At 41.5% G+C, this 24,817-nt stretch overlaps 1 protein-coding gene across 8 annotated transcripts in view; it reads right to left on the bottom strand.

Annotated features, from left to right (window-relative positions):
• cnot4b (CCR4-NOT transcription complex, subunit 4b) overlaps positions 1–24,817 on the bottom strand; it is a 180,753-nt gene that overhangs the window by 48,156 nt on the left and 107,780 nt on the right. For all 8 annotated transcript variants that reach the window (XM_087997520.1, XM_043708934.2, XM_087997521.1 and 5 more), the window contains one exon: positions 16,669–17,166. In XM_087997520.1, the coding sequence (XP_087853646.1) occupies positions 16,669–17,166 (498 nt within the window). The remainder of the gene's footprint in view (positions 1–16,668; positions 17,167–24,817) is intronic.

Genomic DNA, 24,817 nt, shown 5'->3' with positions numbered 1-24,817 from the left:
CACCCTATCAACCGGGTGGCGACTTTCAGAGATGTATGTACATGGACACTGAAACCTCTCTGCTCATCTACACGACCAAGAACCTTACCATGAACCCAGTACTCTATTCCTGTTGCTCCTATCAAAGTGAATCACTTCATACTTTTCTGCATTAAACTCCATTTGCCACCTCTCAGCCCAGCTCTGCAGCTTATCTATGTTCCTCTGTAACCTGCAACATAGATCAGCACTAATCGACAACTCCACTAACCTTAGTGTCATCCACAAATTTACTAAGCAACCCTACTAGGCTCTCATCCAGGTCATTTATAAAGATGACAAACAGCAGTGGTCCCAAAACAGACCACGAGTAACTGAACTCCAGGATGAACATTTCTCAATCACTACCCTCTGTCTTCTTTCAGCTAGCCAAATCATATCTCTTCTGACCTTTTCCTTCACCAGCCAGAGGCAACGCCGGCGTCACAGGTCTCCAATCAGACAAGCATCTTCTCACTATTACCCTCTGCTTTCTGGCATTAAGCCAATTTTGTATTCAATTTGTCAGCTTGCCCTGGATTCCACGTGATCTAACCTTCCAGAGCAGCCTACCATGTGGAACCTTATGAAATCCATATATATGTCTACAGCCCTGCCTTGGTCAACCTTCCTGGTCACTTCAAAAGAATTCTCTTTAAACTGTCTATTCACTGTTTATAGAGTCAGAGTCCTACAACACAGTGATAGGCCGTTTGACCCAGACCAAAGGTCTATGTTGACCAAATGTCCCTCCATGCTAACCCCATTTCCGTGCACTTGGCCCACATATTTCTAATCCTTTCCTATCCATGAATTTGTCCAAATACCTTTTAAATGTCAATAATCATCTCAACCACATCCACTGGCAGCACATTCCATATGTGTAAAATCCTCTGTTTAAAAAAAAAACTTGCCACTCGGGTTCCCTTTTATTCTTTCTCCTGTAAACTTAAACTGGTGCCCTCTAGTCCTCGATTTCCCCAAATCTGGGAAAAAGACGGAGTGCATTCACCCTGTTTATGCCTCTGATGATCTTCTACACCTCTTTCAGATCCCCCTCAGTCCCCTGCACTTGAAAGAAAAGTCCTAGCTTGCCACCCAAGCTGATAGGGTTGTTAAGTAGTTTTAAAATTCAAAGGATGACCAAAAAGAGTGAACAGTATGAAGGTAAACGAAGATGACCAAGCACATTTGAAAACATTCCTCAGATAGGCAAAAAAAGGAAGAAATCAGCCAAAAATGAAAAATATGACAGAAGAAATGTTAATAAGTAAGAAAACACACAGTCAGTAACTAACTTGGTGGTAGACAATCCAAAATATCTGAAATCGTGGAAAATAAACAGACTGCTGAGAATATGGAATAGTACAAAATTAGTCATCATGACTGGTAATATTAAGATGTAGACTATTTCTTAATTGGCAAAAGAATGGGAAATGTCAATACCCAGAAACTTGGATCACTCTGTATGTGTGAAGTTAATTTGCAGATAGGAAATCAAATGGTACGCTTGCCTATATTACTGAAGGTTTAGAGCAGAAACCTGAGAAATTATCATTGCCGTCACCCAAGATCTTAGCGAGACCACACCTGGAGTTCTGTTGTGGTCTGTTCTCCAGCAAAGGGTATATGACACATACAAAGGTTTACTAGATTGATTCACAAGGTGTGAAATAGTCCTATCAAACCAAAAATTGAGATGATCAAGTCTGTACTTCATAGAATTTAGCAAACTCAGAGCGGGGTCCCACTGAAATGGATAGCATCCTTAAGGGGATTGACAGGATAGATGCTGGGGGGAGGGTCACACTTCATCAGGAGTCAGCCATTTAGGACAGAGGTGACGAGACTTTTTTTTTTATTTGAAGAGTTGGAAGACCCAAAATTCTTCACCCTAGAGAATTGTGGATGTTTACCAAGTAAACTTAAGTGCAAGATTTATAGATGTTTCGTATTAGAGGAAATCGAGAGAGATCAAACAGTGTGAAGTTTAATCAGAGATAGAATTGTCATTTTGATAAATAAAAGAGCAGGCACGGAGGAGTGAATGGCATCCTCCTGCTATTTCATACATTTTCATTCCTCATTATATATTAGAAGGCATTTGCAAGCACAAGCATCCTTCAGACATTGTGCAGTCTGGTCCATAAATAGATTGCCTCATGACAGTGAATCTTTGAAACGAACAATCGTCTCAGTATTGTCATTTTTGTGTTTTGTGTAAAAGCATGGCTTTTGCCATGAGTACTATACATATAGGTGAAGCAGCACACAAACTGTGGACATGAATGGCCTTACAGTGGTATTGAAACACTTCAACTACATCATGAATGTTTTACATGATTTGTCCAGACAGGCTGTCTGACTGTCTTGAAACATCTTGATCTGGATTGATTCAATAGCGTAAGCTTGTCATCAGACATATATACCAAATCACGTCTGGCACCCGATGGGAAAGCTGTACGCGAGCTATTCCACTTTAATACCGTGATAAGACATTGTTTGCGTTATTCCCTTGACTCAAACAGTCTGGACAGTGACAAACAAATTCCTGATGGATTTTAAGTGACAGGTTTTCTCGAAATACACCCTAATTTTAGAAATGATTTGGAGATGCTGGTGTTGGACTGGGGTGTACAAAGTTAAAAATCACACACCAGGTTATAGTCCAACAGGTTTAATTGGAAGCACACTAGCTTTCGGAGCAACGCTCACCTGATGAAGGAGCGTCGCTCCGAAAGCTAGTGTGCTTCCAATTAAACCTGTTGGACTATAACCTGGTGTTGTGTGATTTTTAATTTTAGAAAGATATTGTATTGTTGGTTTGCATAGGTTTAGTATCACATTCCTACAGCCTACCTTCATTATAAAACTAGAGTGCAGTTATTACTCATTATTCAACCAGAAACTCCGCTCTTGTTTTGGGGAGCTAGGTTCAAATCCCAATATCTGGTTCAGATAGAAATGTTACATGCTCACTTGGTCTGGCTCAATGTGACCTCAGACCATAGCAACGTGGTCGACCATTAACTGCCTTGTGAAATGGCTGAGTAAGCCACTCCATTGTAACAATTACTACGAAGTCTCAACAAAGAAACAAAACCAGGTAAACCACTGAGTATTAACCCAGGCACTAGAAACAACAATGGCAAAGAACAGTGCTGTTGACCCTGCAAAGGAATCCTTTTAAACATCTCGTGTCAAAATTGCGAGAGCTATTTCACAGACTTGGTCGAGCAACAGAGGCGTAGTGGTGGCAGCACAGTGGAAAATAGTCAGGAGGGTGTTGACCTGGGAGTCCTCACCATTGACTCTCGACCCCAATGAAGTCACATGGCAGCAGGTCAATTATGGTGAAGGAAAGTTCCTCCTGATTACCACGTATTATCCTTACTTGGCTGATGAATCATTACTCCACGTTGACAAACACTTGGAGGAAGCACTGAGGGTATAGGGGCACAAAATGTACTCTGGATGGAGGATTTCTTTGTCTGTCTCAGCAGCAATACTGATTGAATAGGTCGACATTGCTGCTTGACTGGGTCTGCGGCAGGTCGTGAGAGGACCATAAAGGGAAACATACTTGACCTCATCCTGACCAATTTGTCAGCTGCAGATACATCTGTCCATGACAGTATAAGTAAGAGAAACCACCACACAGAATTTGCAGAGATGAAGTGCTGCCTTCACAATGAGAATACTTCCATCATACCGTCTAGCACTCTCAGTGTGCTAAAGGGGACAGACTTTGAACAGATCTAGCAATTAAAGATTGGGAGTTCATGAAGTACGCTGGGCCATCAACAGAATAATCCTATAGCACAATCCATCACCTCATAGCCCGGAATCTATCCTGCTCAACCATTACTACTGAGCCGGGGGATCAATCCTGGTTCAGTGGAGAAAGCAGGAGAGCATGCCAGGAGCAGCACCAGGCATACCCAAAAATGACATGTCAAGCTGGTGAAACTTGCATGCCAAACATTGACAGAGAAAGCAATCCCACCAACAGGTCAGATCTAAGCTCTGCAGTCCAGTCATGAATGCTGATGGATAACTACAACTTAGTGAATGAGGCTCCACATATATCCCCATCTCCAATGATGGTGGAGCCCGGTTCCTGAGTGCAAAAGAGAAGGTTGAAGCAATTTGCAACATTCTTCAGCCAGAAGATGAATCTTAGTTTCATCCTGTGGTCCCCAAGAAGGTACAAGCCTTCAGCTAATTTGACGAATGCCACATGAAGGATTCAAAGCACTGAATACAGCAATGACTATAGTACTGAACACATGCTCCAGAACATGATGCATCCCTAGCCAAGCTCTTCAGGTAATGTTACCGCACTGACATCTTAACAGACAGTGGAAAATTGTTCAGCTATGTCTGCACCCACAAACCAGGACAAATCCAACCTGGCCAATTATTGCCTGAATAGTCTACTCACAATCATCAAAGTGATGGAAGGTGTCATCAACAATGCCATCAGGCAGCACCTGCTTAGCAATAACCTGCTCAGTGTTGCCAATTTGGGTTCCGCCAAGGTCACTCAGCTGCTGACCTCATTATAGCCTTGATTCTAACATGGACAAAGCAGCTGAATTCCAGGGGGGGTGGGAAGAGAGTGACAGTCCTTGACATCAAGGCCCCACATGGTACAATGAGGCATCAAGCTCAAACTAAAGTGGAGTAAACAGGAATCAGGGACTAGTTGGAATCACACCTGGCATACAGGAAGATGACTATGGTTGTTTGAAGTGAGTTACCTGAGTTCCAGGACATGGCTGCAGGATTTCCTCAGGGTAGTGTCCATGGACCAACCATCTTCGCCTGTTTCGTCAATTCCTTTCCCTCCATCATAAGGTCAGAAATGGTGAGGTTTGCTGATGACTGCACAATGTTTTGCACCATTCATGACACCTCAGATACTAAAACCATCCACGATCAAATGGCACAAGATCAGGACAATACCCAGGTTGACAAGTGACAACTAACATTAACAGCACACAAATGCCAGGCAATGACCAACCAACCAGCATGTAACCACCGAAGCCTCAACATTCAATGGCATCATCATCATTGAACTCCTCCCCAACTAACATCATCTTGGGGGTTACCAGGAACTCAACTGAACTTTCCATATTAATGCAGTGGCTGAGAATACTGCAGTAAGTAACTCACCTCTTGACTCCCCAGGCCTTTCTACCATCGAAAAAACACAAGTCAGGTGTGCGATGGAAGACTCCCCACTTTCCTGAGTGCCACTCCAACAACTCAAGCTTATCATCCACAACAAAGCAGCTCACTTGATTGGTACCCCATTTTGAAGCATTCACTTCATTCACTACCAATGCTCAGCAGCAGCAGTGTGTACTCTCGAGAAGATGCACTGCAGAAATTCACCAAGGCTCCTTAGAAAGCATCTTCCAAACCCACGACCACTTCCATTCAGAAGGGCAAGGGCAAAAGATAAATAGGAATATCACTACTTGCAAGTCCCCTTTGAAGTCACTCACCATTCTGACTTGGAAATCTCGATATCCTTCACAGTCAAAATGCTGGAACGCCCTCCCGAACAGCATTGTGGGTCTCCCTACATAGACTGCAGTAGTTCAAAAGTGGCAGGTCACCACCAATTTCTCAAGGGCAACTGTGGATGGGCAATAAATGCTCCCCCGGCAGCAATGCCAACATCCAAGAGAGAATAGAGTCAAAGAGATGTACAACATGGAAACAGACCCTTCAGTCCAACTTGTTCATGCCGACCAGATATCCCAACCCAATCTAGTCCCACCTGTAAGCACCCGGCCCATATCCCTCCAAACCCTTCCTATTCATATACCAATCCAAATGCCTCTTAAATGTTGCAATTATACCAGCCTGCATCACTTCCTCTGGCAGCTCATTCCATACATGTACCACCCTCTGCATGAAAAAGTTGCCCCTTCGGTCTCTTTAATATCTTTCCCCTCTCACCTTAAACCTAGGCCCTCTAGTTCTGGACTCCATCACCCCAGGGAAAAGACTGTCTACTTATCCTATCCATGCCCCTCATAATTTCGTAAACTTCCAGAAGGTCACCCCTCAGCCTCCGACGCTCCAGGGAAAACAGCCCCAGTCTATTCAGCCTCTCCCCATATCTCAAACCCTCCAACCCTGGCGACATCCTTGTAAATCTTTTCTGAACCCTTTCAAGTTTCACAACATCTTTCTGATGGGATGGAGACCAAAATTGCATGCAATATTCCAACAGTGGCCTAACCAATGTCCTGTCACTCAACTCAACACTCTGACCAATAAAAGAAAGCATACCAAACGCCTTCTTCACTATCCTATCTATCTGCGATTCCACTTTCAAGGAGCTATGAACCTGCACTCCAAGGTCTCTTTGTTCAGCAACACTCCCTAGGACCTTACCATTAAATGTATAAGTCCTGCGAAGATTTGCTTTCCCAAAATGCAGCACCTCGCATTTATCTGAATTAAGTGGCATCTGTCACTTCTCGGCCCATATGATCAAGATCCCGTTGTAATCTGAGGTAACCTTCTTCGCTGTCCAGTACACCTCCAATTTTGGTGTCATCTGCAAACTTACTACCTTATGCTCGCATCCAAATCATTTATGTAAATGAAAAGAAGGAGAGGATCCAGCACTGATCCTTATGGCACTCCACTGGTCACAGGCCTCCAGTCTAAAAAACAGCCCTCCACCACCACTGTCTTCCACCTTTGAGCCAGTTCTGTAGCCAAATGGCAAGTTCTCCCTTTATTCCATGAAATCTAACCAGGCTAACCAGTCTTCAATGGGGAACCTTGTCGAACGCCTTACTAAAGTCCATATAGATCACATCTACTGCTCTGTCCTCATCAATCTTTTGTTACGTCCTCAAAAAACTCAATCAAGTTTGTGAGACATGATTTCCCATGCACAAAGCCATGTTGACTATCCCTAATCAGTCCTTGCCTTTCCACACACATGTACATCCTATCCCTCAGGATTCCCTCCAACAATTTGCCCACAACTGACGTCAGGCTCACCGGTCCATAGTCCTCTGGCTTGTCCTTACTACCCTTCTTAAACAGTGGCACCACGTTAGCCAACCTCCAGTCTTCCGGCACCTCACCTGTGACTATCGATGTTACAAATATCTCAGCAAGAGGTCCAGGAATCACTTCTCTAGCTTCCCACAGAATTCTAGGGTACACCTGATCAGGTCCTTGGGATTTATCCATCTTTATGTGTTTCAAGACATCCAGCACTTCCTCCTCTGTAATATGGGCATTTTGTAAAGTGTCATCATCTATTTCGTTACTTTCCATATCTTCCATATCCCTTTCCACAGTAAGTATTGATGCAAAATACTCGTTTAGTATCTCCCCCATTTTCTGCAGCTCCACACAGAGGCTGCCTTGCTGATCTTTGAGGGACCCTATTCTCTCCTTCGTTATTCTTTTGTCCTTAATGTATTTGTAAAATCCCTTTGGATTCTCCTTAAGTCTATTTGCCAAAACTATCTCATGTCCCCTTTTTGTCCTCCTGATTTCCCTCGATTTTACCCCTACTGCCTTTATACTCCAAGGATTCACTCTATCTATCCTGTCTAACAAACTCAATCTTTCAATGTGCTTGCCAAATATAAGACTAGTTTGTCTTTAAATTTGATTTATGCCATTTTTGTTGCATTCACTAACTTTGTGCTCAACTGCTTGAGGGGCCAGTAATTGAATACTGCTCACACACTATCAAGGACACTTTTAATTGTTGTATATGTAAGCATCGGACGGAAACCTAACACAGCTCAGTCCAAAGCATCCAGTGCTTTGGTGCAAAGTGCAAAGCATCCAATCACAAAAATCAATCAACTCACTTTTTTTCTTGTAAGCTAAATGTTTCAAGCATCATGAGCATATCCCCCAAATTGACTTATCCTGGTTGAAGACTATGGTGGGAAATATGGAATTTCCCACTTGAGGAAAGAAAGGCATAGTTCTTTACAAAACATTCCCAAAGCAAGCAGCTCCTGTGATGATACCAAAGAGACCCAGTGGATAAGGAAGGTATCAGTTAGCTTGACAAGCATCAGGATGCAGCTTTCACTGCCTGGCCTGCAAGGCTCTATAATTGGTCTCAGCATTCTTTTCAAGGACAGAGTGAGGAACTTTGCTTGGGTTCCTGATCGGGAGTACTTCTCAGTGACAGCTGATGGAAAGTGATTAAACATTACTAACTGTAAGCTCAAGTAATTTGTTTTGCACTCATCAGAAGTAGAATTCATGAAACAAGGCAAATTGCTGGCAAAACTCAGGTCCTGTTCCATCTGTGTGAAGAAAGCAGAGTTAATGTTTCAAGTTCAGTAACTCTTCTTCCAAAGTGGACTTGAAATATTAACTCTTTCTTCCAATAGATGCTGGCAGTACTGCTGAGTTTTGCCAGCAATTTCTACTTTATTTTCAGATCTCCAGCATCCACAGCTTCTTTTCTTTCATTGAAGTAAAGGAAGTCATTTTAGACAGAAAGAAAAGGGGATGACGACTGGTTTGGCCACAATTGGCATGGAGATATTGTGAAAAGTGAATCAACATTGTAATTCTCAGGCAGGTAGGTCTTGCCTATCTTGGGGATGAGAGTGTGGCTCATCCATTTTTTTGAAATCAGTACAAAGTACAAATTCCAGTTGCCTACATAATCCTTGCCTAATAGTGTTTGGCTATTTAGTTACCTGGTTCCCAGTGAGAGCAAATGCAGGCTCAGTCAGATCATTTAATATGTTATTCTGCTGTAAAAATAACTAAGGTAGAAATACTTGAGATTTGTGAACACAGGCTGGTAGAGAACAAACAGCATGCTGCCAGGTGCAAACAGTCAATTGAATGCCAGTTAGTTCAATGGCAGACAAAACATCTTTCCAGCACCATTGGACAAAACCACTTGAGGATTTACTGCATAATGTCCTCTCTAAGCAGTGCAGCTTCGAGGTTCTGCACACATCAATTTGTGTAAAAGAAGTGCTTTGCTGGGGCTGCAAAAATCAAATTTGTCAATTTCTCAGTCTAAGGAACGGGTGGGAAGTTAGTTAGTCTTTCCATCAAAGAATCATTTCTTTGATAACCAAAGATTCGAGAAAGAGCTGTGCTTCAAAGAGGGATTACTTGGCAATGCCATCTATTTCGATGCTTTTGGTGTAATTGAATCTGAATTCAACTCTACAAGTTATGTTCATCAATGTGATTCAGACACAGCCAGTACATTTACATTGCATCATTATAGTGAGACAGTACTGTCAATAGCTCCTTTGAGCAGCGTATTAGTAAATCAGCTAGAGACATTGAAAGGGCACATAGGCCTGCATTAGAATTGCGATTGTTCTCAACACATGGCTCTCATTTGGTCTTGGGGAAATGTGGAGGAATACAAGTTGGTTAAGAAGCTCACATGAAAATCCAGCAGGAAGAGGAAAAGTTCAACCATCTTGTATATTAAAAGTCTGACACAGTTAATGAGTTCACATATAAAGCCATAGTAGCATACCCCCGTTAAATCGCAGTCTCTGTTCGGTATCAGTAAGCAGATGACCTGCACAGCACTAGTGTATTCTGCCAATACACTAGTTTGGAGCACTAGCTCCAAACAAAACAAAAATCCAATAGTGCATTACATTGCTGTGTCTGGTGATGCATTTTTAAAATGAGAAAACAAAGAACTGCAGTCTGTTCTTCTCCTGCTTGCCTGGCCCCATCCCCAAAACATCCCCATGTTTTTGAGATGTGCAGGAAGTGCAATGATTAACAAAGTGTTCTTATTGAATTTGTATTAAATTAAACTCACCACAGGTCACCAGCTGTGAAGAGCAGTTCAGATCACTTCACTTAAAGTATGGGGGACCAAATATTTGTTAAATGTTTCTCCATATTTTGCTCAATATTATGAAGTACACTGACAACCATTGTGAAGAGCTCAAGGCTGGAATGAGCAAAACATTTAGTGTCAGAATTCTAAGGCACAGAAACAAACCAACTTGTCTCACCAACTGGATATCTGAAACTGATTCCATTTGCCAGCATTTGGCTCAAATCTCTCTAAACCCTTCCTATTCATGCACCCAAGCTGTATTTTAAGTGTTGTAATTGTACCCCACCTCCACCACCACCTCTGGCAGCTCATTCCATACAGGCACCACCCTGTGAAAATGTTGCCCCTCAGGTCCCTTTTAAATCTTTCCCCTCTCACCTTAACCTGTTCCCTCGTTTTGAACTCACCGACCCTGAAAAGACTTTTGCAAACTTGAACAATCTGGAAGTAAAAAGGAGATGACAGTTGGTTTGGTTTTAAATGAAGTGTATGGACTTTGAGGAGGCACCATTACAGTATTGCTACCTTACCTCCTCGGTGTATATCGTAAACTATACCATAAGTCACATGCTCCCTCAATCAGGGACAGCACTTCTCACAAATCCAAATCTAAGTTTTTCCAACACGATGTTGCTCCTTCAATTAAAGTTAAAACATTCATTCAGAGCAACGAGGCAGACTGAATACAAATAAGGAATTCTGATTTGTAACAAAACAAGCTATTTCACGTGGAAACTGATTAACAGAAGCAATATCGCAGAACAATCATTCATTCCCCAAGAATAACAAGCTGCAATTTCACCTTGTATCCTTATTTCTTTGTGAAGGGATCCAGCAGGGTGAACAGGTTTTGATTAGTATATATGCAGAATATAAAACTGCAAATCCGGAATCAAATTGGAAAATTCTGCAACAACATAGCATCGACTGAGCGAAAAATGGGTTCATACATTTAGTGCTCAGCAGGATACCAGGCTTCGGTCTGTCCTTCACAGACCACAGACACACGTCCCTAGCCACCTCCACCTTTTTCCTCTAATTCCAAAAGTAAAATCAAGCACCATGTGCAACTTTCAAATGACCTTCTCAACTTGCACACAGTCCCAGGCCCGTTATATTTCAAGTGCCAAGTATGTGGCCATTTAGTTTGTCTGACAAGATCCTTGGGAAACCTGTTGCCTTGTTCCTCAATGCTGTTTCCTTTTAAGCAAACATTAAAATTATGATCTGCATTCCTCAATCCAACTTAATATGTAACAAAAAATGATCCCAACACCAATATCAGTCACCGGTCTAACAACTGGTCACCAGTGTTCTCTATTCCACAAGACAACACTGCTGTTTCAAGTTTCTTTACAGGCTTCTCAGTCAGGATCATTGTGTTCCAAAAATGACAATAACAGATCTATAAAAATATATAGTTTACATTGCCACACCACCAAGGACCATCACAGAGTTTGAAAAAAGTTGGGGAATAAGCCAGACAGTAAAATCCTGGTTGAAGAGATGAGTTTCACAGGAGAGTTGAAGGAGAAGGGAAATTAAACACCACATTGTAAAATATGGGGGCTGGATGTGTGAAGATAGGATTCTCAACGGGTACAATCCTCACAAACTGTTTTTGCCCAAAACATCGACTCTCCTCTCCTCCTCGGATGCTGTCTGACTTGCTGTGCTTTTCCAGCATCACACTTGCAACTCCAATTTCCAGCATCTGCAGTCCTCACTTTCAACTTGTCAATGATACAGTCAAGGGTAGGGAAACACACATGAAGGTATGGAGAACATGAAAAGAGAAACAATTTAACTTAGAGGCTAAAAGGACCAAGAGTTCAAAAAGCGCGAATATTTCAGGTGATCAGCAAGTGACAACTGGTGTACAATGTGATACTAGCCACTCACATTGGCACAGCTACAGGTTTCAACTGCAATAGATACTCTCGACTAAGATCAGCAGCTCAGCACTAACCTTAGCTGTAGGGACCAGCGATGGTGGGAGGGTTCTCCTGGTGTAGAGAAAGTGTTATCTACTTGCTGGCCAGAATGCCTGCATTCAAGCCCTAACTGCACCAGATGTGTGCCATGACATCTCTGAACAGGATTAAAGAAATAGCAGTGATGCTGGATGAGCGGAGAATGGGCTCTGCTGTGGCTAAGCACCGATGTTGGTGAGAGGGCTAGAGGAGTATATAGGAGCAGAGCAAACAGACAGAGCTCTCAAATGGTTGTAAATCTCTTTTACCGCAATGTCTTTGTGTAAACATTGGCAAAATTAAGACTCAGTTATGAGATTACAATGTTCTCCAACAATTAACAACCAGTTTGACAATGCCCGAAAAAGGACCCAAAACCCAGATCCCTTGTATTGTGAGGCAGCAGTGATAACTATTGAGCCATTACACCACCCAGGACTTGGCATTCCTGGATAAACTACAACCAGGACCATCAGGAAACAAAGCAAGAAATTGATACATTGAAAAAAAGGCTTCTCCAAATTAGTTCATTGAGAGATAATGAAAGCAGTTTAAGAATTGCCTGTCTGTTTGAAAGAAATAGTTATTTGTTCAGTTTTTTCTTCCCCAAAATTCAAAAATCTTCATCACATACCATCTCAATTTCCTTGTGATTCAGAGAGATCATGAAAAGCACGTCAGCTGGCAGGTGATGCGTTGACATGAACTTTAGTAAGGAGTTAGCTCAGATCACATTGAAGTGGAGGGGTGCGGAATTGAGTTATAGATATAAAAATTGAGTTTATGATGAACAGTTCAACAGACAAAAGATCAAGACTGTAATGTGCTCCTTAAAATAAATTAGAAGACTCAAAAGGCTGAAAGCAGCAAAACTGAATATCAGATAATCTTCCCAGTAAGTGCAAATTGTCACATTGACTTTAGAAAAACAACAGTACAAAACACATCTATGGAGTATTTTGCATCAGTGTTTCCAGGACATGGAAGACATAAAATGTAGGGAAATGGATGGTGATATCTTGGGAAAAAAAAAGTGTCCATTTACAGAGGAGGAACTGCTGGATGTCATGAAATGCATCAAAGTGGATAAATCCCCAGAAACTGGTCAGGTATACCCAAGAACTCTATGGGAAGCTAGGGAAGTGATTGCTGGGCATAGGCACCTCGCCTGTGACTAATAATGATACAAATATCTCTGTAATAGTAGAGATACTTGAATCATTATTAGTCACAGGCGAGATGCCAGAAGACTGAAGGTTGGCTAATGTGGCGCCACTGTTTAAGAAGGGTGTTAAGGACAAGCCAGGGAACTATAGACCAGTGAGCCGGACGTCGGTGGAGGGGAAGTTGTTGGGAAGGAATCATGAGGGACAGGATGTACATGTATTTGGAAAGGCAAGGACTGATTAGGGATAATCAACATGGCTTCATGTGTGGGAAATCATGTCACACAAACTTAATTGAGTTTTTTGAAGAGGTAACAAAGAAAATTGATGAGGGCAGAGTGGAGGATGCGATCTATAAGGCGATTTGGATGTGAGCATAAGAGGTACAGTTAGTAAGGTTGCAAATGACACCAAAATTGGAGGTGGAGTGGACAGCAAAAGAGGTTACCTCAGATTACAGTTGGCCCATCTGATCAAGATCCCATGTGCTGAGAAATGGCAGAAGGAGTTTAATTTAGATAAATGCAAGGTGCTGCATTTTGGAAAAGCAAATCTTAGCAGGACTTATTACACTTAAGGGTAAGGTCCTAGGGAGTGTTGCTGAACAAAGAGACCTTGGAGTGCAGGTTCATAGTTCCTTGAAAGTGGAGTCGCAAGTAGATAGGATAGTGAAGGCGGCGTTTGGTATGCTTTCTTTTATTGGTCAGAGTATTGGGTACAGGAGGTGGGAGGTCATGTTATGGCTTTACAGGACATTGATTAGTCCACTGTTGGAATACTGCATGCAAATCTGGTCTCCCTCCGAAAGGAAGGATGTTGCGAAACTTGAAAGGGTTCAGAAAAGATTTACAAGGATGCTGCCAGGGTTGGAGGATTTGAGCTATTGGGAGAGGCTGAATAGGCTGGGGCTGTTTTCCCTGCAGTGTCGGAGGCTGAGGGGTGACCTTATAGAGATTTATAAAAGCATGGATAGGATAAGTAGACAAGGTCTTTTCCCTGGGGTGAGGGAGTCCAGAATTAGAGGGCATAGGTTTAGGATGAGAGGGGAAAGACATAAAACAGACCTAAGGGGTGTTTTCTCATGCAGGGTGGTGCATGTGGAATGGGCTGTCAGAGGAAGTGGTGAAGGCTAGTACAATTGCAACATTTAAAAGGCATCTGGATCGGTATGTGAATAGGAAGGGTTTGGAGGGATATAGGGTGGGTGCTGACAAGTGGGACTAGATTGGGTTGGGATATCTGGTCGGCATGGACCGAAGATTCTGTTTCCATGCTTGACATTTCTATGACTATGACTGTGTTAATGACAGCTGGAAGAGAGCAAATCATGCAGAGACAGATATTGGTGCAAATGTCCCTGTCATAGCTGGGTGCTCTCTTCACGGAGAGCAGAAAACACAGTCATTTCTTTTGAAGATGTCACAGGTTGATCCAAAGACTGCAAACAAAGCACAATTGACTGATCCTAGCCGTTAAAACTGGAATGATTTCAGCTACAGATTCAGATGAGGTTGTTTCACTTATGCTACAGAAAACATGAAATGTGAGGGGGATCAGTGCCTGGCTAATTTTCACTTCAAAATAGCAGATGCTATGCCAGGTAGCTAACTGAAATATGATAAATTTTATCAGGACGTTGATTCAGCACAGTACTTTGAACGATCGACAAAAATAAATGCTTTTCAGGACTCCACCACAATTGCAATCCAATGAGTCTCATTGAGAATTCTAGCTGTAAACATTAGAGGGCAACAGAACAGAGACACTTCGGCAGAGACACTTGATGGATCCCATAGCCACTCAAAAACTCGCTCAAAGATCGGACGTCTGGGATATTTACAGCAACAATGCTAGCAAACAAGGAATTGTGACCCAGCACAATCTGGAGAGGGGAGGAGAAAACAGGACAAACGAGTGCGCTAGTATTAGTACAACCGAAGGGTACCAGCTGAACACTAACCAATCTTATAGGCCATGAGAATCGACAAGGAACAAGCTGGTAGAAAATGGGACATGAATACTGCAATCTTTAACAGGATTGAAACCTCAATGCAGGATTCTAGCATTAATATAAACAGGACTTGTTGTCAGCAGTGGAACTGACAGGGTTTGAATCCTTATCATTGCGCTAATTGTTTTTCAGAAAGAAATTCTACTTCCATATTCTGAACCTTGATGAATCCCTCATCAGCATAATCATTCGTTCCAGCTCAGTGAAACTTCACTTGCTCAACTCTGAACTGGCAGCACCCCCTTGTGGACTCACCAGCATCAGCTTGCTGAAATAATACTGCAAGTACCCACGACTGCTTGTGGCATTAATTCTCTGTGGGGACTAGACTGATCTGTGACTGTAACATCAATGTATGGGACACATTCAGGGTTGACGCAGATCAAAAGAAAATTCAAACTCCTGATGAAATTTTAAAATGACTTACAGAAATATCCAATGCCAGTAGCTCAATGAAAAGGATTGTTGTGACAAACAGTCACTTTTAACGTGCTAAAAACAGAAAGTGGGAAGGCAATATATCACCTTACTAGATATTTAAATGCCAAAGTGTCCTATCAGCATGTTATTTCTTCACTCCTACAACGTCTCACATTGTCTAGATATTTGTAGCAGTGTAAAAGAACTATTTGGCTGATCAGAACAGCTTTCTTGTAAATACATGGGAAACAGCCCAGTACTTATTAACTCCTCCAAATGCTGAAGAGAGCAGACAATGCACTGTCATTGTATCTGTTTATTCACCTAACAGGCATCAAATGTCAGCAATATTTGTGTGCCTCCAATATCTGCATAGGGTATAAAATAACCAAGCTTACACTGGTTAGATGAACTTTTAACCTGACAGCACGTGCCGCTCTCTGTTCAGCACCACGAGGTGAAAAACCAGCATTAAGCAGAAAAATAGTCAAATTACTCTGCTATTCTAACTTCATTCAAGCTTTCTTCAAACTGGAGCTCTCCCACTTATAAAGGTGATTACAAGCATTCCAGAAACAGTGCAAAGGAAAAGTCTAACCGAGTCATGAGATATACCAAAAATCCTTTTTCTATGCACATCCACATAAATCGACAATCATAAGCATGGACCGTGAACTCAATAACAAATTCCTAAAGACCGACTGTCATCATGAATGAAGTGAATGAGGTAAAGGAACAAGTATGAGCTTAAAACTTTACAGGTCTGCTCAGTCCAATCACCTTCAAGCACTTCAGTTAATCACTCTTTACAGGTGGGCAGACAGTGGGGCATCAGAGTCAAACTAAATCCTCGCATCAAGTGACAATCAGCAATAGGCTTTCCTATGCTTGCAGCCTTGTGGTTGGGAGCATGATTGTAACACACTTAGCACACATGTAAGCATAGAGTTGGTTGGAAATCCATATCTGGAACATCTTAGTACAACTCAGCTGTTTACTCTGGCTTGCAACTGAGTCATTTGGGAAGCCCTGAGTGCTGCTCCGATTTCTCAGTGAAGATGACCTCAGAAAAGTCACACATAAGCAATCATCACAAAACTCATCTGTAGGAGCAACAGTTCTAACAATGACCCACAACACCCAAGTCCAGTACACGTTGCTCTTATACATTCATTTGTAAAAGGGAACAGCAAGTTGGGAAACTGTTAGAATTATCTACCATTTGCCACCTACCTGATATAGGAATTCCACCAAGTCCTGTGCTGTGAGGTGGTATATTTAAGTCCAAGAAATTACTGTTCGAGGTGGGTGTTGCTGTGTGGTTCAAGTGCATCATGCTATTGTGAGGATAGGCCATCCATGGATACCGTGCCTGACCCGGAAAACTGAACGAGTTGTAGACGGCTCTGTGTTGAAAAGTTGGGAACCTCCGCGGTAATATGGAGTTGGGGAAAGAGTTGCCTATGGAGTTGGCTGTTGTGGCAGCAGAGGGGGTCAAGAAGCCACCAATGCCTTTGTTTGCAGTTTGCGGAGGGGTCTGTAGTGAGGTGAGGGAAGTGAGGCCTGCGTTGGAAGGCTGGTCCTGGACTGAGAGTTCTTTCTCTATCAGGTCTGCTAAGGCTTTCCTGGTGATGTCGAATGGATCAAAACCCAGGTCATCCTCTTGCTGTTTGGAGGAGCCAAAACCAAAAGCCGCTTGCCAATCTGTTGATGAGGATACTGGGATTGTTTCTGCAATTTATTGAAGGAAAGAAGAGAAATGAGTACATGTTTCTCCAAGTGCAATTATATGACCAAGCCAAACACGCACTGTGTGAAAAAGTTCCATCAATTCCCTACCCATTATTTTTCAATACGAGTGATCAGTGAAGATCCCAGATGGAACTTCAGCAGGAAAACAGTTCAGAAAGCTCTTTCAGCTACTTCTTCATTAAGTTTTCACACTGTAAGGATTCTATGATTCTATGAAGTGTAGATACGAAGGCTTCAATTACACACAGGAGAAAAGCATTCATGTGAACACAAAGGGCTGTTGGCAAATTGTACAAAACACATTCTTAGAATTATTGTTGTTCTAAACTCCTTGTCTGCCCCTTCTTGCTCTTTATAAGCATAATGGCAGTGAGCAAAGAGTGCTGAGGCAAATAAAGAAGCCAAGAGAGAGAGCAGAGGTGAAGGAGGATTGGCTAAGTGGGCCAAGGGAAAATCAGGTTACAACTAAATAACTCCATGCTACAGTCAAGCTCCAGTGAGCTTTACGAGTACTTAAAACTGTGAAGCCACTGCTTGGTTCAGGGAAAGATGATATGCAGGCAGACCATTTACAATTTACTGCTAGCATTTTAAATGTTGGTCCTTAGATAAGTTCATTTAGCACACAATCACAGTTACACAAAGCTTTGATTTCAGAGATGAATTCCTGCTTGTAACACAGACTTTGCAGTCAAAACATTAACTGTCACTCTCTCGATAGATGCAGTGAGATGCACTGAGTTTTTCCAGCTTTTCCAGTTCTTAAAACAGCCGGCTCCATATCATATGAACACTGCAATGTGCCAAGCCTATCACAAGAACTATGAAAACAAATCACAGCAGTGACAATTCTGCGAATATGTTTCAACTTGTATTTCAAGTTGCAAGAGGTCTGTACCAAACTCCAAGTCTTAAAATCCAACATCAGAAAGCCACTCGCTCAGGACTGACAAGTCTGCAAAAGCTATGGGCTTTGGAGGGGGGGGGGGGGGGGAAATGTATACACTCTTTGCCCAAATTGTTCCTTTACTAGAGACCCAATTGAACATTAAAACAATCTTAACCAACAACTGACTACTCATTCAATATTAATGCAATGTATTTTTTCTTAATTAGATCTGAATAATTGCATCATCCGTTTTCCAGGACGTGGAGGGTGATGTGTACAAGCCATCTGCTTGCAGTGCTGAAGGATAGCACTCAGCTTAAAACACTTTGATTAAATCTTTTGAGAATGCAGGGTCACTGATTGGAGTTCTCTCATGTCAGACAAGACAGTGCAAAGATGTTTTTATGGTATTATAATAACAAAGACTACGGTGACCCAAGATAGCAGTCAATGCACAGTTACCTTGATACCAGTAGCCCAATTGACTGTCTTGAAAGGCCAGTGACATGAGACAGAGAGAGGTGCGGTACTTCATGCCTCACAGTGAGCTTAAGGGCTAATCAAAGTAACATGCCTATTTATGGATCATGTGCAGATGATTTACTTCACAATCAAATCTCACTGGCTCCAAATCCAGGTCTTGGCTTATTACAGCAATTCACAAAGATATTAGGAGGAGCAGCAGGCCACTCAGCCCTTTCTGCCTTCTGCAGGCTGAATTGATTATGTCGCATGAATAGCTGATCCTGCTTAGTCAGTCACTATTGGCTTTCTACAAAACAACACATTGATTATGGATCCAAGTAGTGTTTTTCTAAAATTACTCTGGGACATCCTAATATCATGCAACGCATTTTAAAAATTTGCCTACTTTCTCTCTCAACTTGTTCATCTTGTAGATTCCAGGAAAAATATTGAGCAAGGTTATGGTTTCAAGTTAAACATTTCTGCAGTTTACATAATAATTGGCAGAAAAATGGACAGCAGAATGTGCACCAAGTTGCTCAAGATGCTGTGGTAAAGTATCTTGTGTGCAAGCCCAAACAAAGTTGATAAACTGCAATGTAAAAGAAACAAGACAATGGAAGCAGACACTTTCATCCCCAAAAATTAACTCCATTGATATCAGGAGCCTTCCCACTGGTTTAATGATCAGAAATCTGACCATTTCTGAAATGTCAAAGGGGTCAACTTTTAACTCAGATCCATAAATGACTAGTATAAATAAGCAGCTAATTGGGGAAACAGAATGAAGACACAGTCAAGTTGCTAATTCTGAAGGGGGCCATCATTTAGAACTGATTAGAAGCTTTTAACATCACAACATTGCAGAGGAATGGAAGGGTGCAGCAAATTGGCAGAGGCACATTTTTGGGCAGAAGTGCAAGCTTTCTTCTGCATTTCACCAGGGGAGGATGAAGTGCAGAACCCATATGGACAAGGCAGAGTGCGGTCTAGTCTATACATAGCCAACTTGGAACAACAGCAATGCAGCAGTTATGGCACTTGAAGTCACAACTTCTGACTTGCCAGTCAAATGTCATCAAGGGCAACTGAACTCAATTATTTTGCTGGTGTATATTGCTGCCCATTAGATTGTTTAAAAAAAAACCCTCCAACTAACCAACATCCTTCATGAGAAATCCATGAATCCACCATGCTGAAACATAACTAACTGACTCAATATCTTCAAGGCAACCAGTAAAGAGCAACAAATGCTGCTTCATCAGTGCTGACCACAAGTTAACAACAAAACAAAATGGTGAAGCTGTTGAGGAGTTCTCTTTCAAAGACATTGGTTGAGGTTTACCCTGTTCCTTATGAAGTCGGATGGAATCTTTCATACTTAATCTGAACATAGGTATGGGGTTGCTGACGAAGATGGCATCTCGAATATCACAGCACACCTTCAGTTCCACACTGAGCTGGCCTGCAACAAGGGTCAAGCTTTTGGTGGGAGAATGCTGCTGGATCATTGCTCCTGGAACATTGCTCCAAGTCTAAATATAACTGATCTGGTTCAATTACGGATTTGTGCCTGGTGCCTAAAATGGAAAATTATGTGTCATCAGACACGCATGAAGCAGAAAACCTCAATTCTTTTGAAGTGGATGCTAATAGCACCTTCAGACCATCCAAAATAATTGATGAAAATAACAGTGCAATGGAAGAGGACAGCTTACTTGAGAAATACTTCTTACTCAGTTTAAAATCATGAATAGAATTTAGTTGCATCAAGGCAGGTGGTATTCTCAACTTAAATTAATTTCTGAGTCCAGATGCCAAAAATCAGGGTAAATTAATTATTGCTGTTGTCTTGTGACAAATGCTGACAACTTTGTTTACTGTTGTCACAATGACTTAGCTAAAAGTTACCAGTTGTGACACAGCTGTGCTGTTGGCTCACCCCAACAGCTGAGATCAGTTAGCCACAAAAGTTGGAGGTGTGAAATCATGCTACAGTAACTTAAACTGTGAACACCACAAATTATAGACTGTTCTTCACATGTTGATGAACTTGCATTTAGTCGGCACCTTGAACAAAGAAAGGGTCAATGGAGTTTTACAAACAAACGTAAGGAAAACAAACATGGAGAAAATGCACAAGAGTCAGGAAGTGACAGGTTGATACTGGTGAGCACTTTGGTCGAAGAGATGAGATTCCTAGAACAGACATGGTAAGCTTTTGGCTAGAGAGTCAAAGGCTGGGAATAGAGGTGTGGAGTGAAATGAATGGAATTATAAATGGAAGAAACAACAGGGAAATGTGGTCCAGACTCTTCAGGAATTAAGAAAGGACAAAGATTTTGCAAAAAAAAAAAAAGGTCATGGACAAATCAGGAGTTCCTAACCTTATTGATTCCATTTAACTGTAAAACGTTTAGACTTACAGCAATAGAACAATGGAAAAGCTGCAAAGCAATTGTCAACGCTGTGTGGAAGTGGTAAAAACATATCAAAAGGTCTCAGTGACAGAATGAAAGAGTTGGGCAATGGACCAACATGGTCTACAACAGGCAAATACTGCATTGCTTTGAAGCATCTTGTAATGTCCTAACTCTGACATGTGATTTACAATAAAAATTCTTAGCTCGCTTTAGCTGTGCCCATTACAGGTAATGAAGGCCCTACTACAGAAATTTCAATCAGAATCCTGATGTCTTAGAATCCCTACAGTGTGGAAACAGACCCTTCGGCCTAACAAGCCCACAGCGACCCTCCGAAGAGCATCCCAGCCAGACCCATTCCCCATTATTCTACATTTTCCCCTGACTCATGCACCTAACCTACACATCCCTGGAACGCTATTGGCAATTTAGCATGGCCAATTCACTTAACCTGCACATCTTTAGATCCTGGGAGGAAACCACAGCACCTGGAGAAAACCCACAGAGACACAGGGAGAACGTGCAAACTCCACACAGACTGTCACTTGAGGCTGGAAACAAACTTGGGTCCCTAGCGCTGTGAGGCAGCAGTGTTAACCACTGCACCACAGTGCCACCCTGGCATCTTGATATATGAAAAGGGAAAGGGATTTTGGAGCAGGTGGATGCACTTGAATGTGGTTGGCGATGGACCAGGATCTTTGATTGGAGAGAAGTCGAACAGGACAATTGATTGGAGGGATGCACAAGAGGAGCTCCTCTTGTCTGAGCTGGGTCTGAAAGAAGCTTTTCCGAGGTTTGGAGATAGCGTTGTCACCTTACACAAAACCCCACCAGGAAGTTGTCTATCGATGGCATTAATGTCTTTTCATTGTCTTCTAACAATTACAATTGAGATTTCCCCTCAAATATGGGTAGTAAAATTGACGAAGTCAACTGAATCCCAGCACATGCAAACCAAAGTACGAAAGGTGAAAGGAAGGAGTGGAATTGGTACTTTTTACTGGCAAGATCAAAACAACATCTCAACTGCATAGGGCTAAACTTTCCTGCATGAGGTAAGAAATAGTTTAAAACTGGCAAAATGTGCCAATGGCAATGAGAACACAGATTTAACAGGAAGCTATGTTGCAATGACAGCTTTATAGAAGGAAACACAAAGAAGAGTGTTAACACCAACATTGGTGAATTTGGGCCAGAGTGTCTGGTTTGGTACTACATCCCCTGTAGACCCTTAGAAAGGGGAACACGAAGTGCACTTGGATGATACTCTGCTTAAACATCACTGCTCTGTTCTCAAACAAAGCATTTATACAATGAGCTCAGGTTCCGATTGCAGTTGCAGAGGATCATCCCAGGAGGAATTCTGTTTAAGGAAGGCGAGAACATTTGGAACAGTGACCAAATATATCAAATGCATAATTGCCATTGAAGCATGTAATCCAGTCAACTGCTCATGGTAGTAATGAATAAAATGCTTATACTGCTGAGTTTATGACAGAGAAGTGACATTAGTTTAGCTTTTGACTCCAGTTCTGACTAATTTAGAACTTTAAACAATTATCTGGTAGCATGAGAATTAAGTTCTGATTCACGGGAACCAGACACTCGAGATGGTTTTACCTTGTGAAACACCCAAGTTGAGAGAGTTTGTTTTGAACAAGCTACTTGAAATACAGTATCAAAACTGAAATGTGGTTTGGGAAACAGCCTCAGTAGTCCAAAGAGGAGAAGTCAGGTATTAACTATGAAATTAAGAACTTGAACCAGAAGTGATACTTGACAGATGATTTGTCAAGAGCAGCATCAGGAAATAAATAGCAAAACAAAGTTTTGACCTATGAAAACATCTTGTGGTATTATGTTCAGTAAATAATCACCAAGGTAATACCAAAATTAAACTTATGATTAACGAAGCCAGGTTTTATTGTGGATCTATCCTATTCTGTTGGACTATCAGCTGTGATCAAATCAATGGAAATTTCCCCTGCAAATGTTTGATGACATAAATATCTTGACAGGACAGAACGGAAAAAAAAAAAATCGCAACAGTGCTAGGAACGGAATGAGAAGTTTTACAAGCATTCCAATGTTCTGATTAATATTTCTCAACATTATTTTCCAAATTCTATATGTGAGAAGCTTTAATTGTTACCTACACAGCTCTGAAGCGACTTTGGATAAGAGGACATTCAACGTATAGAAGTGAAACAAATCATTTTCTAAGCTGGCATTCAACAGTCAACTCCCAATGTAGCTTCCCTTTTAGCATGAGAAAGTTCACAGATTAAGTAGACAATTCTCCACCCTCCCAATCCAACTGACATGGATTAGGCAGCAATTGGAGGATTAAAAACCATCTTAAAGCTATTCTTTTTACAGAATAAACCGAGTAACAAACATGCGCTTAGTGATTATAGAAGTGAATAAGGTGCACAATTTCTCCTCCATACTATTATTTAATATTAATTGAGATGGTCTTGTTGGGGCGGGAGCAGCGACAAAGAGAATGAGGGGTTCATGAAATTAGTTTTACATTCAAAATATTAAGTACACTAATAGTTCTAAATCAAGCACACGATTACACTTCAGTGCACTACAAAACCGTCAAGTGTTGAGTATGCAATATAAATACGAAGTGTGAGGGGATTGGATGATGCAATGTTTTTTGCTAAAAGTTTGCCATCTTCAGAACCTAAGTCAGACTGGCTACAAGTCTAGTCTGCATGCTTGTTCTTGAGATCCTGAGTGAAATTAAAATTGGATAATCTCAGTCTAATTCCCAAAGGATTGCAGCAAAAAAAACTGCTCATTTTGAATACCAAACAGCCGCAACATGGCTGGGGTGGAAAATTGACAGTGGCATGCTCATATGTTTGGCAAAGCGTGGAGCTCTTAACTGACTTCAAAAGGTCAAACAATTCTGAGTAAATATTGAACTTCTGCCATTTAGATTAACTCTCATTTCTTAACCTCAATAAACAAAATCAAAAGAGCAGGATGAAGGCACAGACAACAAATGCATACATCTTTAAAGGAAGGTTACAAACATGGATTATTGAGAACTGGGAGCACACAGACATGGTCAGGTGACAGGTCACAAATTGCTGATTCAGGCCAAGGAAAACAGATTACAGTATTCAAATGATATTCCACTGAAGTGCTGTTAGTAGGATTATGAATGTCAGCATTTTGGATTTCCACAAAATAAAAATATTCAAAAGGGAATGCTGTTGCAAACTTCACGCAGGACAACTTATTTCAACAGCACATGGTTAACCAGAGCAATCAAGGACAGCAACATAGAGTCAGATGTACAGCATGGAAACAGACCCTTCGGTCCAATCTGGCCATGCCAACTAGCTATCCCAAATGTTGGAAAGAAATGTGGCAAACCTCAGTGGTAAGACAGAAGATTGATAAAGTTTTAAAAACAAAAAGACAACCAAAGAAACAAAGAAAAATAAACTTTGAGGGTAAATTTGCAAATAAAGACAGACAGCAGCAGCTTCTTTAAATGTATGAAAAGGAAATAAGTAGTAAAAGTGAACATAGACCCCGAAGAGCATGAGGCTGGAGCAATAATAAGGGGAAAGGAGTTGAACAGACACTTCACAGTAGAAATGATTAGCTGTCAAAATTACTAAATATTCACAGGCACATTGACAGAAAATTAATATAATACCTATGCCTAGAGATGAAGTGCTCCGGAAACTAATGGGGTGAAATGCCGAAAAATCCCTGGATCTGTTGGGATGTATCATCGGACAAATGAAGTAGCTACACAGATAAATGTGGTTGTAATCTTTCAGGAATCGTAAAATTCGGGGACATTCCCAAAAATGATAAGAAA

This window comes from Chiloscyllium plagiosum, unplaced genomic scaffold (genome assembly GCF_037043375.1).
Source record: "Chiloscyllium plagiosum isolate Xiang-an unplaced genomic scaffold, Cpla_swu_hap1 HiC_scaffold_19, whole genome shotgun sequence".
In the NCBI taxonomy this organism is placed as follows: Eukaryota; Metazoa; Chordata; class Chondrichthyes; order Orectolobiformes; family Hemiscylliidae; genus Chiloscyllium; species Chiloscyllium plagiosum.
Note: the sequence above shows the minus strand (reverse complement) of the source record. Positions and strands in the feature narration are given on the sequence as shown.